The sequence below is a fragment of the Dasypus novemcinctus genome, chromosome 17 (assembly GCF_030445035.2).
Source record: "Dasypus novemcinctus isolate mDasNov1 chromosome 17, mDasNov1.1.hap2, whole genome shotgun sequence".
Lineage (NCBI taxonomy): Eukaryota > Metazoa > Chordata > Mammalia > Cingulata > Dasypodidae > Dasypus > Dasypus novemcinctus.
Window position 1 is genome coordinate 24,059,260 of NC_080689.1, and position 15,799 is coordinate 24,075,058.

The window sequence follows — 15,799 nt, forward strand, 5'->3', positions numbered from 1 at the left end:
TTTTATATATTTTATTTTGCTCAAAATTAGGCTATAAGTGAATGTTTGGTATTATAAATATTGAGTAACCTTATAAAATTCAGTTATTTTTGCAGGATCTGGCTGAGAGGAAGTATATGATTAATGACTTTTATTTTTGCATTTTGAAAGTAGAGATATACCTAAAAACCGTTTCTTAAAAATATTGGGCTAGTTCTTGTTATCCAGGTGAAGTATAGATACAAAAATATATTTGAAGTAGCTGGGAAAAGTCCTGAAATTTTTCACAGGTCCCTTAGAACTTTGCTTCAAAAACAATCTACCATTTGGGGTAAAGAATATTCCCAGTTTTATTTCATGTGGTAGTTATCTTGTTGCTCAAAGTACCTAGAGGATAATATATTTACTGAATATATTTACTGAAAACCAGTTTCCAATCTAAATGGTTCCAATGGTAACAAAGCAGACAAAAGACTTAAATTAGGTAGCACCTCATGAGATCTACAGTTCTATTCCCATTTAGGGAAAGAGAGTGGAGAAAGAAGGACCAAAACATGCATAAATAGTGGAAGATGCTTTAACTTCTCCAAATCCTGCTAATGTAGTTGATATCAGCAATTCAGTATTAATGTATTATAAAGCAGCACTTACTAAAGGACAACATTTAGCTGATAGAAAGCCTTCCATTTCAGCCTGTCCCCATCAGCTTGCACAAAACTGTAAGCTCTACAGCCCACAGCACAGCAGAACTTCGGATGCTGATGGTGAAAACTTGTAATTTTTTTTTAACGTTATAAGACATGTTTTCCACCACTGAAAAGCTCCAGTGACTCTCTGAGAGTAATGATTAAATGTGGAAACTGAATCTTTCATGTACCAGTATATATTATATTGAATCAGTGCACCATTTGGATTGAGGTTACAAAGGCCTCCACCATCTCTTATGAAAAATCTTCTGTTCTTTTAGAAATGTATGTCCCAGAACCAACCAACATACCCATTGAGAAGACAAATCATCGTGGAGAACCTGACCTGGAGGTTCCCATGTGGCCCACACCTAGTGAGAATGGCATCATCCATCTCCCTAGAGGTAAGCACAGAGGTTGGGTGGGGTCTGGCTAGTCTTCACGTATGGTCTACTTTTTTTTAATCTTTACAACTTCCTGTGAATAGCTTTTTAAATGCCTTACCCAAGTAAGTTCAGATCACTAACTCCAGGGTAGGCCTGCTTAGCTGTATGTACCATATTTAACAACCTGAACTGATGAATGAAGTCTGCGTGTAACAGGATGCCTCCTTCCTGGCCCCATATATTCAGAGCCTTAATGATGGGAAGAAATAGGTTCCTGATCATACCAGCTTGGTATGTGGAATTTCTACACCTGCTCTCAGAGTTGTGTGTGAGAAGGAACTCTGTAAGCAGAGTTCATAAATTTCCATTTATGTATAAAGAGAGAACAATATTTTTTAGTGTTTCAGACTGTAAAAAAGTTGTTACATTTTCCTTTAAAAAGAAAAAAAATTGAGTGCCAAACATTTAATTGATAAAAAAAAGTATCAGTTAAATCTGTGGATCCTGCATTAAGCATTTAGCATTAGGTTGCCCTCTACTTTTGGGTGGTTTTCATTCCATGAGAGTTCAATTTATTACGGGTGTTGATTTTTCCAGTCTCCAGGTTTATTCCATGCCTTTATGTCTTCCTCTGGGATGTTATTCTGTCTCTCTAATAGCTAAGTGGTAAAGCAAGGCAGAGTTCCTATCACTATTGCCTTCTCTATAAAAAAATAGAACTCTTGATCAAAATAGTATAAACTTGCTCTTAGCACATAATTCAATACTGCTTCCCACCTACTCCAAATACATTTTCAAAATATTGCTATGTAATTTTTATATTTCTTTTGGAAGAAGCAATATTCATTACTTGAGAGATTAATGGCCTGTTATTCTAGATATTCTAAATGTTATGCTTGGATCAAGCCAGATGACCAGAGGGCCAAATTCCTGTACCCAGTGTTCTGGCTCCTTATATAATTGCTCTGTCAGAATGGTGCTTTAGCATTATACTTACATTCATTTGGTCAGTAAATATTAGGGCTTTCTGTGATCATAAAGAAAAGCCTTATTTAATATTTTGAGAACTTTTGCATTACATGATATCCCTGCCAAAGTCCCTGAGGAGAAATTTCCTGAGTCAGTAGCAAGAAAATTCATTCTTCTCCTAGACAACTCATTTGTTTTAATCTTAAAGATATTCTGAATCTCATTGCTAATACTTGTTTCTATTTTTGCTCTGGCTGCTAGGAAGCCCAAAGATAAATTTATGGCTTGCTTTTAACACTGAAACAGAAATGAAGGTCTGAATTTTGTGAACAGACCTCAGTACCAGCTTCATTTTCCTTTTACCAGGGTTTCCTTAATTTATTTGTTTTATTTTTAAAGAAGCTTTAGAATACATAAATGTTACATAAAAAATATAGAGGATTCCCATATGCCCCATTCCCTGCCCCTCCCAAACTTTCCACCATTAATAACATCTTTCATTAGTGTAATACATTTGTTAAAATTGATGAACACATATTGGAAACATTGCAATTTAATACTAATTGTGGACTCTAGTTTACATTATAGTTTACATTCTGCCCCTCACAATTTTATAGGTTATCACAAAATGTATAATGGCCTGTTTCTGTCGTTGCAGTGTCATACAGGACAATTCCAGTGTCCCAAAAATGCCCCCACTTACCTCTATTCTTCCCCCTCCCTCCCCTCAAAACCTTGGTGGCCACTGCCTTTATATCAGTGATAAAAGTTCTTGCACTGCTAAAATAATTGCATGTTGTAGAAAAATAATAAGTCTACTTTAGTCCTTTGTTAATTCCCCAATCTTGAGGACTTGGGGATGGTGATGCCCACTCTGCTTCTAATTGAGAGGGGCTCAGATTCCCATGGGGCAGGTGGATGAAACTATCTTGCTTGCAGTTGCAGACACTCTCTGTCCCTTGGGATGGGCGTTGTCCATCATCATCTCACCCAGTCCTGGGCAAGAGGACGGTGAACAATGCCTTAATTTACTTTTTAATCTTGTACGGCCTATATTCCTAAAACCACCTCTTAAATCATTTGGAATGAGGAAAGGGAAACTTCATTCCTTTAGTCACTGCATACTTAAAATCTGAATTACAGCAAAATATCACCTTTAACTTCGGCGTTTTTCATGATGCTGAGGAATGTGTTCCTTTTCTCCCTCCTATAAAGTATTATCATCTGTACCAGCTAAAATGATAAAGGCAGTTTCCTTTTTCCCATTTTTCCTCCCCCTACAAAAGCATACCAATAAAAATCTGAGATATAAACTATGGAGAGTTTTAATATCACCAAGGTATATACCACTTCATGAACTGAGTTTCCAGAACAATGTATGAGCAACTCTTTTAGATTGTATGTACAATAAAAACTAATTTCTCTGAATCTTTGGCTAAACTGATCTCTGACACATTTAGAAAACCTGACAATAGGATTTATTTGAAACAAAAGAAAAGAAAAAATAAGGAAACTTCCAGGGAGTACTATCTGATCAAGATATATATTTAACCTGGTTTTCTCTGTCTACAACATTGATTTTAAGAATGATGATTTCAGGGAACAGGAAGCCCTTTATTCTTAAGTACAAAATTAAAGGTTTTCCCCAGAATTTTACCAACATAGGACAATGATCTAATAGATCTAGTGAGTTTTCATTTATGAAAGGTGAGGTATTTTTTTGCAACTCAGTGAACCAGAATACTAACCAAAAGACCAAGCTACTGATTCTGATTTAGCTTTTGATTTAGTCTTAGCTATTACGCTAGTAAAATAGGAGAATATACTTTGTCCTAGTCTATTTGCTCAGAATACTAGAAGATCATATATGTTAATATTAATCAAAATAGTCTTTAATTGTCTAATTTAGGTCACTTTTTAAAGTTTACTTAAGCATTTTATTTTCTTGATTAGCTAGAACAAAACCATCCTGCCCAGTTATTAGCCCTTGCACCCTGATATTTCTTTTTTTACATCCATCCCTAATCTGCCCTCTCATAGGAGCTCCTTGAATCAACATTGAACAGATAATCATATTTTTAGCCTTATTAAAGTACTAGGAACCAATAAAACCAAGTTGCTGATTCCCATTTGTAGTGTAATTATAATAATCCTTAAGGTAATAAAATGCTTGTAATATTTTTTCTCCTAGATATGGGTCACTTCCAGGTAGATTATAGAGACAATAACAGGCTGCATCCACGTGAAGAGCCTTCTCTGGACTCCATTGCCTTGGTTGTGGTTCCCATAATAATATGCCTCTCTATTATAATCGCATTCCTGTTCATCAATCAGAAGAAGCAGTGGATACCACTGCTTTGCTGGTATCGAACACCAACGAAGGTACTACCCTAACAATTTTTCAGTCTCTTGAATGATGAAATTAAGAAAAGCTTGTGCTCTTAGATTTCCTTAAAATTGTTTGCTACATTGTATATTAGTCGGTAAAATCTTTTTTCCACAAGGATTTAAAGTAATTTTTTTAATTAGAGAAGTTGTATTAATAGGTTTACAGAAAAATCATGCATAAAACACAAAGTTCCTATATAACATTATTATTAACATGTTGCATTAGTGTGGTACATTTGTTACAAATGACAGAACATTTTCATAATTGTACTATAAACTGTAGTCCATTGTTTACATTAGGGTTCACTGTTGTATAGTACTGGTTGTAGTTTTTTAAATTTTTATTCTAATAACATACAATCTAAAATTCCCCCTTTTAACCACATTTGCATATATAATTCAATACTGTTAATTACATTCTCCATGTTATACTACAATCACCATTATCTGTTACCAAAACTTTATAATCCAAATAGAAACTCTGTACAATTTAATCATTGACTCCCCATTCTCTATACCCACCTTGGCCCCTGGTAACCTATATTCTATGAATTTGCTTATTCTAATTTTTTCCTATCAGTGAGATCTTACAGTGTCAGTCCTAGTATGTGTGGCTTATTTCACTCAATATAATGTCTTTAAGATTCACCCATGTTGTTACATGTATCAGAACTTCATTCCTTTTTACATCTGAATAAGATTCCATTCTATGTGTTTACCACATTTTATTTATCCATTCATCAGTTGATAGACATTTGCACTGCAAACATCTTTTGGGAATTATGAATAAGCCAGTATGAACACAGTTGTGCAAATATCTGTTCAAGTCCCTGCTTTCAGTTCTTTTGAGCACATACCCTGAAGTGGAATTGCTAGGTCATATGGTAATTCTCTACTTTCCAAGGAGCTACCAAACTGTCTTCCACAGCAGATCCACCATTTCGCATTCCTGCCAGCAATGAATGAGTGTTCCTATTTCTCCACATCCTCTCCAACACTTGTAATTTTCCATTTTTTGAATAGTAGCTATTCTAGTGGGTATGAAATGGTATCTCATGGTTTCAGTTTGCATTTGCTTAATAGCTAATGATGTTGAGCATCTTTTCATGTACTTTTAGGCCATTTGTTTATCTTCTTTGGAGAAGTATTTTATATATGTTTGTTAGGACTATCTAGTTTCGAATATCATTCAAGTCTTCTATTTCTTTATTGATCTTCTGTCTAGATGTTGTATCTATTATTGAAAGTGGAGTATTGAAATTTCCTATTAACATTGAACTGTTTCTTCCTTCAATTCTCCCTTTGAATCTGTCAATATTTGCTACATATATTTTAGAGCTCTGCTGTTAGGTGCATATATATTTATAATTGTTCTATCTTCTTGTTGAATTGATCCCTTTATCAGTAATAATCGCCCTCTTTGTCCCTTGTAGCAGTTTTTAGATTTAAAGTCTATTTTATCTACTAGTAGTATAGCTACCCCAGCTCTCCTTTGGTTACTACTTGTGGAGTGTATATATTTTTTTCATCCTTTAGCTTTCATCCTACTTATATGTTTGAACTTACGTTGAATCATGCTTTTATATTCATTCTGCTTATCTCTGCCTTTCGGCTCAGGAGTTTACTTGATTATTAGGGTTCCCTTTTACATAACTCAGTGCTTTTAACAGTTTTCAGAACTCTCTCCTGGTCCTTGGCATTGGGCAATCTGATTACTATATGTCAGAGTGTGATTCTTTTTTAGTTTATCCTGTTTGGGATTCATTGGGCTTCTTAAATGTGCATATTCATGTCTTTCGTTAAATTTGGGAAATTTTCTGCTATTATTTCTTTGAATAGTCCTCAATCTCTTCTCCTTCTGGGACCCCTATAACACCTATATTGGCATGCTTGATGGTGACCCACAGGTCTCTTAGGCTCTGCTTGTTCTTTTTTATTCTTCTGTCTTTCTCCTTCCCAGCTTCAATCATTTCCGTTCTCTATCTTTTAATTCACTGATTCTTTTGCCGCCTTCAACATGCTGTTGAAACCACCTAGGGAGTTTTCCATTTTAGTTATTGTCATTATCAACTCCAGTATTTCTCTGGAGAGATTTCAATATTATTCATTCATTGTTTTCCTCATATTCTTCAGTTCATTCTCTGTGTTTTCATCTTCTTGAGCATATTTGAGGATCATTATTTTAAGGTGTCTACAGTAAATCCAAAGTCTGGTCCTCTTCATTGAGGGTTTCTGGATTTGCTTCTTTTCCAGGGTTTGTGCTTGCTAGTGTCCTTAGGGTTCCTGTTTGCAGTTTATAAGAGTCGGAGTGAATTTGTCTCCTCCCCTTGAAATAGACCTCTTCCCCCTCCTGGCAGTTCTCTGAGTGACTTAATGCTGGTAGTCCTTGGCCCCAGGTTGCTTCAGCTTACTTGTTTCTCCACTGCCTCAACTGTCTGCCAGTGATTTCTCTACCCTGCAGGACAAACTGGGAGGGCCAGCCTGAGACAAGTTCCCAGGCTCAGTTTCGCAGACTTCTCCCAGGAGATTGGCCCTGACATCCATTTACCCCCAGTACGCACACAGGCGCCCTCTGCCGCCTCTGGAGCAGGGCTGGGGACCCACAAGGAGCGCGTGAGCTGGCTCCACCCTGCCTTGTAGAGGGCATGGGGGAGGAGCAGGGGCCGCAGGAGCTGCTTCTGTGGCTGTTGAAGCTGAGTTTTCGTAATTCACCATTTGCCCAGTTAATGCAGCACTTTAGCTGTTTTCATGTTTTGAGGAACATTACTCACTTTAAGATTCCTCTGCTGCCTTTGTCCAGGGGGCTTGGGTCAGAGGCTGCCCTGAGAGTCTGCCCCAGCAATCTGAAGTAGCAAGTAAGGTAGAGATCTGGGGTCAGACCACACACTCCTGGAGTTAAGAGTCCTTTCTCATGTCCCATCCTGGCATCAGGAAGCTGCACCAGAGCCCAAGCTCAAGTCCCCACTACCGCCTGCCATGAATCTGGGGAGGCAAGAGGGAAGCCCCTCCAGGGAGGGTGAAACTCACCGGTCTTTACAGCAGTTTTCTTCCTCCTGCTCCCTGGATGTTGCACAGCATTCCCCTAGACTCAGGGTTTCAAAGTGGTTGACTTCAGACAATTCCTTCAAGTTCAGCCATCATTTTGGTGGTGAAGCTGATTGCTGGAGCTTCCTACTCCACCATCTTCCCACAGTCCTTCCTTCTTTGCATGACTCTAAGTAGACTCAGATGCACATCCAGGACTGGACCAATCACTGGGCAAATTATCCTTCATCCATCTGTTAATGAATCTTGACCATTCACAAATCCAATTTCCTAAATTTAAAGTTTTCAAATGAACAAATACTTCTGGATTGATTCCTATTGGAAATTAAAACTTGACCACCTAGTATTTATCTAGTGAATGGATACTGATTCATCTGTCAACTTGGAATTGAGACAGAAAAGAAACAAGAGAAGGGAAATAATACTCAGGCAAGGTCAAACGAGCTGAAAGAAAATGAGGATGTAGAGAAGTTTAAAGGCAAGCAGAAATATAGTGAAAGAAATAAAACAATACTAGACAAGATAGAGGCAGATTTTGTATTGAGGGAGAAGGAATATTTGTTTGTTTGAAAGATAAAGATCACAAATACAAAGGGCCCCTGAATCTGCCTATTTTAAAAGGCAATGAAGATCTGTATTAATCAAAGAAAATAAATCATAACTCCTTCCAAATCTAATAATACATTGTGCATAACTAAAGCTAACCTGAGGAATGGGAAACAGTCTTCATAATTATTTAACCCAACTTACCATCTAGTGTTACCCTTTATGTAAAAGTCCTGCCAGATGGTTCTCCTGCCTCTGCAGTGAATGTTCTCTTTGGGCAAGTATGCATTGGGCACAGGCTCCATGCTGGGTACATGCAGGGTCAGAACCCAGTGCTGAGCAAGACGTGGTCCCCCCTGGCCAGAGCTGGCCAAAGAGACCCACTCAAAAGGTGTGTGATGATGACTGACATCCAGACGAGAGCTGGCCTAACCTGTGATGCTCTTACACAGCCTCCATGGTGAAAAACTGCCCATTATTTTTAAATCTGCCCGTCTGGTAACTTCCTCTGATTCTTCAACTCTCTTAAGCAGAAGGATTTGAAAGAGTTGATTTTTTTTTTTTACATTTTTTAAAATTTATTGAAGTATATCACTCATACATAAACATACATAAACAATAAGTGTATTGTGGTAGTTGTGAACTTACAAAACAAACATACATAGCATCCACAGTACTCTCATACCTTGCCCTACCATCAATACCTTGCATAGTTGTGAAACATTTTTAACTAATGATGAAAGAGCATCCTCAAAATATTACTACTAACCAAAATACTCTTCCCCCAACTTACCTAATTATTATTACTATTATTGTTTTCATATCATTTTTACATAAACATACATAAACAATAAGTATATAGTAAAAGTTGCAAACTTTCTAAGCAAACACGCATAACATCATACAGGGGTCCCATACATCAACCCACCAGTCAAAACCTTGCATTGTGAGACATTTGTTACAAATTATGAAAGAATACTGTCAAAATCTTACTATTAACTATAGTCCATATCTTACAATTGGTGTATTTCCCCCCAACCCACCCTATTTTTTAAATATATTTTTATGACAGAAATTGTAACCTTACAAAACAATCATGCACATGTGCAGAATACCCAAACAACACCCTTCTATCAACACACCACACCATGGTGGAAATTTGTTACAGATAGTGAGATAATATCTTCAGATTATTACCAGGTCCAAAACATATATTTGGCACACTTTTTCATACTCCCCCATTATCAACACAGTATATCTTTGGCATAGATGCATAGATATTCCATTACTTCTGTTAACCACAGTTCATAGGCCACTCCCGTTGTCTTTTTCCCATGCTTCTCCACATTCCCACCACCATGCAATAGTGATGGACACCTGCTCTAGCTCAAAGAATACTCTTGCAACTGTACCATCAACCACAATTTTCATCCACCTCTGGGTTTGCTGTGCTGTTAGTCCCTAGATTATTCTCAAGGTTTCTGTCAATTGGTATTTACATCCCTAGATTACCATTTTCAGCCACATTCCCATTTTTAAACCAGCTATTACTCACTATACTATGTTACCATCAACTCTGTACATTTCCACACTTTTACAGTCAAGTTAATTAAAGCTTCTACATAATTTAAACATCAGTAGTCCATCTCAGTCCTCCTCTTCTTTTAAGAATCCACCACCTACCACCATGTCTTGAAGATATTTTCCTATATTTTCTTCTAGAAGCTTTATGGGTCTTGCTTTTATATTTAGGTTTTTGATCCATTTTAATTTTTTTATAAGGTGTTGTGAGAGAGGGGTCCTCTTTCCTTCTTTTGGCTATGGATATCCAGTTCTCTCAGCACCATTTGTTGAATGCCTGAACTGGGTGGGTGTGACAGACTAATCAAAAATCACTTGACCATAGATGTGAGGGTCTGTTTCTGAACCATAAATTTGGTTCCATTGGTCTGTGTCTATCTGTATGCTGTTTTTACCACTATAGCTAGGTAATAATGATTTAAAATCCAGAAATGAGAGTCCTCCAACTTTGTTCTTCCTTTTTAAGATGTTTCTGGCTATTTAGGACCCCTTACCCTTCCAATAAGTTTGATAAGTACGTTTTCCATTTATTTAAAAAATGCTGGTAGAATTTTTATGGGGCTTGCATTGAATGTACATATCAGTATGAGTAGGATTTGACATTTTAATGATATTCAGTCTTCCAGTCTGTGAGCATGGACTGTTCTTCAAATTATTTAGGTCTTTTTCAATTTCAACAATGAGTTGTAGTTTTCTGAATGTAAGTGCTTTACATCGTTGGTTAAGTTTATTCCTGAATATTTGGATTTTATTCGTCATATTTTATTTTCACCACTTTTTTGATACTTTTAGTTACTTTTACTGATGTAATCTTATTTTTAGACTGTCTTCCAGACCTCTCTGTCCTGTATTTTCTTTTCAGGCTGTAGCATAGCCTTTAGTATTTCCTGCAAAGCGTTCTCTTGGTTATGAAAGTCTCTCAGTTTCTGTTTATCTGTGACTATTCTTAACTCACCCTCACTTTTGAGAGTCTTGCCAAATATGTGATTCTTGGCTGGAAGTTTTTCTTTTGCATTATCTTAAATATATCATACCACTGTCGTCTTGCCTTCATGGTTTCTGATGAGAAATCAGCACTTAATCTTACTGGGTATCCCATATTTATATGTGATGCATTGCTTTTCTTTTGCTGCCCTCAGAATTTTTCGTTGGCATTTGACATTCTGATTAGTATGTGTCCCGGAGTTGGTCTGTTCAGATTTATTGGGATGGGAGTGCATTGTGTTCCTTGGACATGCATATCTATGTCCTTCAATAGGGTTGGGAAATTTTCTACCACTAATTCTTCAAATATTCTTTCTGCCCCTTTTCCCTTATCTTCTTCTGGGACAGCCATGACATGTATGTTAGCATGTCTCTTGCTGTCATATAGTTCCCTGAGACTTTGTTCAATTTTTTCTATTCTTTTCTTCATCTACTCTTTTGTGTGTTCACTTTCAGAGGCCATTTCTTCTAGCTCACCAATCCTTTCTTCTCCTTCCTCAAATCTGCCATTATATGATTCCAGTGTATTTTTAATTTCATTCACTGCACCTTTCATTCCCATAAGATGTTATTTTTCTAGGTATGCTTTCAAATTCTTTATGCTCACCTGATGTCTTCTTAATATCCTTAATCTCTTTAGCCATCTCATTGAATTGTTAAGGAGATTTGTTTGAACATCTATGATTAGTTGTCTCAGCTCCTTTATATCATCTGGAGGCTTATCTTTTTCCTTTAACTGAGCTATACCTTCCTCTTTCTTGGTGTGAATTGTAATTTTTTGTTGGTGTCTTGGCATCTGTCTTACTAGAGTATTCTGGATACAGTTTTTCTCTTTAGTTTAGGGCTTTCTTGCCCTTTTTCCCTTGCTAGTTGTGTAGTAGGGGCCAAAGACGTAGTTGGTGCTGTAAACTGTGGAGGCTCAAGCTGCCTTCGTTGCCCCAGGGACCAATGAAGCTTCTCCCCACTTTCTCCTTTGCCACTGATTGGGACAGAGCCATAGCCATGTGTAATAATCCAAGTCGTGCAGGCATAGACTGTAGTTGCCCAGAGAGACTATGAAGCTTCACATCCCTTTCTCCCCTGCCTGGGGCAGGGATGGAGCCGCTGGTGTGGACAGCAATCAATGCAGTGCAGGTCCAAGAGGACCGCAGTGCCCCCGTAGACTTCATACTATTCAGAGTGTGCCAGCTAAATGTACCTGCAGTTACCTGAAGAGGGTGGTGCAGGGCCTGCCAGCTTCCTCCCTGCTAGCGTCTAAAGCCTAGGCTAGGGCTGCAGTATCATCTGGAGGAAAAGAAGCTGGTTTCTACCATCACTGTGATTTTCAGTCAGCTGGGCATCCCCTCATGCTGGGGGTGGAGTCAACGTGGCAGCTACTGGCCTCTTTCCGACTTGGACATGTTCAAACTTTAGCTCTTCTTAGGGTTATACTTTAGCCAGCTGAGTTCACTAATCAGTAGCTTAAATCAGGCCACCTGTCTCTTCCTTCCCATTTTTTGGTAAATGGAGCTTCTAACTCCAGCCACAAAATAGCTACTAAGGCAGCTCATGCTGCCTAAGTAGGATAATCACCGGCCTCCACGGCATGGCCTGTATTTTTCCAGAGAGGCTGGCGCAGGTACCCTCAGCTTCCTCCCTGCCGGAAGTGGGGCTGGGGCTTATGCTAGAGCTGCAGTCTGATCTGGATGGAAAGAAGCCAGTCCCCACCAGCACTGTGATTTCCTGTCTGCCGTGCTTCCCCTTGTGCCAGGGGTAGAGTTAAAATGGCGGCCACTGGCCTTTCTGATTGGGACAGGTCAAAATTTAGCTGTTCTTAGGATTATACTTTAGCCTGCTGAATTTAACTAAAGAGAAGCTGAAGTTGGTGCCCAGCTTTCTCTTTCTCCCACATTTTTGGGAAGTGGAGATTCCAATTCCAGCCGCAGACCAGCTCCCAAGGTGGCTTATGCTGCCAGTGGAGGCTGGGCACTGGCCTCTGTGGTGTGGAGCACTCTACTTAGGAATCTGCTCTGCAGATGGGCAGTCTCCTCCTTCCATTCTTTCAAGAATGTTGCAGGATGCTCTTCTGGTCTCCTGGAGCCCCCTAACAGGTGCTTTAATTCTGGGTAATTACTAACTGCCATGTAGCAGGAGCTGACTCTAGCAGCTCCTTACTCTGCTGCCATCTTGCTGGTTGTTCCCCCTAATCCTTTCTTTCATTCCTGCATTTGACAGTTGATTGTGACAGTTTGACATTTCACTTTCAAAAATGCAGTTTTCCAGTGTTCTTCCTAAAAGTATAGTTGGTGCTAGGATAGAATGTAATACTCCCCTTATAGTCTGACCACTGTTGTAATGTGAAGCCACTACCTCACTTAAACTAGGTATTAAACTTTTCTTAATTTAGGATATGTACAGCAGCTAATCTTTGTGGTTTTCCTTCCTCTCATTAAATAGCCTTCTTCCTTAAATAATCACCTGGTATCTCTGGACTGCAAGAAAGGAACCAGAGTCCAGGTGGACAGTTCCCAGAGAATGCCGAGAATAGCTGAAACAGATGCAAGATTCAGTGGCTTCTACAGCATGCAAAAACAGAACCATCTACAGGCAGACGATTTCTACCAAACAGTGTGAAGAAAGCCAACTTGGATGAGGTTTTAAAAGACAGAAAATGACTAAATCTGCTCTTAAAAGTAAACTAGAGTTTGTGCACTTGCTTAGTGGATTGTATTGGATTGTGACTTGATGTACAGCGCTGAGAACTTACTGGGATAGGCTCTGTCTACAGCAGTGTGCAGAACAAGCATTCCCACTTTTCCTCAAGATAACTGACCAAGTGTTTTCTTAGAACCAAAGTTTTTAAAGTTGCTGAGATATATTTGCTTGTAAAATAGCTGTAGAGATATTGGGGGTGGGAACAGTGAGTTTGGTTGGGGAACTGGGTGGGAGGGTATTGTTGGGAAGACAAATTGGTCAGCTTGACTCGGGGAGAAATCCAGTCAAATAAAAGCAATTCAGTGGCCCAGCATCCAGAGGATATTTCCCCTATTGCTCTGAAGACTGCACTGGTTGCTGCAAAGCTCAGGCCTCAATGAGCAGGAAACGAAAAAGGCCTCTTGATCCAGCTGCATTAGCCACCTTATAACTACCAGACGAGCGCATCAGAACATTTTAATAGCCATCCCAGGTCTAAAGCCACAAGTTTCTTTTCTGTACAGTCATAACTGCAGTAGGCAGTGAGGAAGCAGGGGAAATGCAGTAGCAACATTTCTCTAAAGCGGGTTATTAGGGAGATATACAGTTAAACTTTCTGCTGCTTTTGTTTTCTTCCAAGCCAATCAGCCAGTTACTAGCAGAGTCAGAAAATGAACAAGATCTAAGTCATTTCTTGATGTGAGCACTGGAGCTTTTCTTACCACAGTGTGGCGGGAAGGAGGGAGAGGGTGAAGAGCACCAGGCGTTTCCAGGGGCTATACTTTATTGTTTGTTGTTGCTTTGTTCTGTTATTTTGTTGGTTGTTCATAGTTTTATTGAAGCTCTAGCTTAAGAAGAAACTTTTTTTAAAAAAAGACTGTTTTGGGATTCTTTTCCTTATTATATACTGATTCTACAAAATAGAAACTACTTCATTTTAATTGTATATTATTCAAGCACCTTTGTTGAAGCTCAAAAAAGAATTATGCCTCTTTAAAATTAGCAATTATAGGAATATTTATGTAACTATCTTATGCTTCAGAAAAAAAAACAAAAGTATTTGTGTGCGTGTATATATATATACATATATATTTATACACATACAATTTATGTTTTCCTGTTGAATGTATTTTTATGAGATTTTAACCAGAACAAAGACAGATAAACAGGCAATCCGTATCAATGCTTTTGATCACTTACAAATTTTTGAATAACACAAAAATCTCATTCTACCTGCAGTTTAATAGGAAAGAAAGATGTGTGTGTGTATAAATATATATATATATACACATTCACTCACAACTAAGTGTGTGTACACATGCCTTGAGCAGCACACTTGCTTTGGTGAAGGTATTCATTTATTAAAATCTTCCTCCTCGTTTGGATTTGCTTTCATTTGGTTTTCAATTTGCTCACTGGCCAGACACACTGATGGCAGTTAACTTGCATCACTAATCAGCTCCTGGATTTTTTTTTTTTTTTCAAACAACTGTTTGAAACAACTACTGGAATATTGTCCACAATAAGCTGGAAGTTTGTTGTAGATTGCCTCAAATATAACTCTGACTGTATACTATAGTGTTAACTTTTCAAACAGCTCTTAGCACTTTTATACTAATTACCCATTTGTGCATTAATTTTTCTTTTAAAAATGCTTGTTTTGAAAGACACAGATACCCAGTATGCTTAATGTGAAAAGAAAATGTGTTCTGTTTTGTAAAGGAACTTTCAAGTATTGTTGTAAATACTTGGACAGAGGTTGCTGAACTTTAAAAAAAATTAATTTATTATTATAATGACCTAATTTATTAATCTGAAGATTAACCATTTTTTTGTCTTAGAATATCAAAAAAAAAAAGAAAGAAAAAGGTGTTCTAGCTGTTTGCATCAAAGAAGAAAAAAGATTTATTATCAAGGGGCAATATTTTTATCTATTTCCAAAAAAAAATTTGTTAATGATATGTTACCAAAAGAGATTTACATCAACCTGATTAGTATAAAATTTTATTGACAATTAATCCATTCCTGGCATAAAAAGAGTCTTTATCAAAAAGGATTGTAAATGCTTGCTTTTTTGTTTTTCAATCATGGCCATATTATGAAAATACTAACAGGATATAGGACAAGGTGTAAATTTTTTTATTATTATTTTAAAGATATGATTTATCCTGAGTGCTGTATCTATTACTCTTTTACTTTGGTTCCTGTTGTGCTCTTGTAAAAGAAAGACAAATATAATTTCCTGAAAAATAAAATAGATATATGGCACTTGGAGTGCACAGTAGTTCTACAGTTTTTCCTTTTCTTCAAAAAACAAAGGTGTAAGGGGATTATTTGCAGTCTGGTTCTTGGCAGCAAATAAACATTTTGAATCTATCATACATTGTCGCTTTCAAAAAGATTGCATATTTGCATTGAGTAGAAAGGCAAATAGTGCCTGTCTTTAAAGGTTATCCGTCTGCTGAGCCTCCAGGGTCACATAAACCCTGATCTTAGAAAGCAGGCCTTTCCCCAGGAATCTGAAGGGTGCCCCCCACCCCCATCCCGAGCGCATCACACAAG

At 37.8% G+C, this 15,799-nt stretch overlaps 1 protein-coding gene across 1 annotated transcript in view; it reads left to right on the forward strand.

The window, feature by feature from the left end:
• The window catches only part of CRIM1 (cysteine rich transmembrane BMP regulator 1), a 211,869-nt gene extending 196,358 nt beyond the window's left edge, over window positions 1–15,511 (forward strand). Inside the window, exons 15-17 of the mRNA XM_004466035.4 lie at window positions 947–1,069; window positions 4,212–4,402; window positions 13,001–15,511. Coding sequence (XP_004466092.3) covers window positions 947–1,069; window positions 4,212–4,402; window positions 13,001–13,177 — 491 coding nt within the window. The 3' untranslated portion in view covers window positions 13,178–15,511. The remainder of the gene's footprint in view (window positions 1–946; window positions 1,070–4,211; window positions 4,403–13,000) is intronic.
• Window positions 15,512–15,799: the final 288 nt, after the last annotated feature.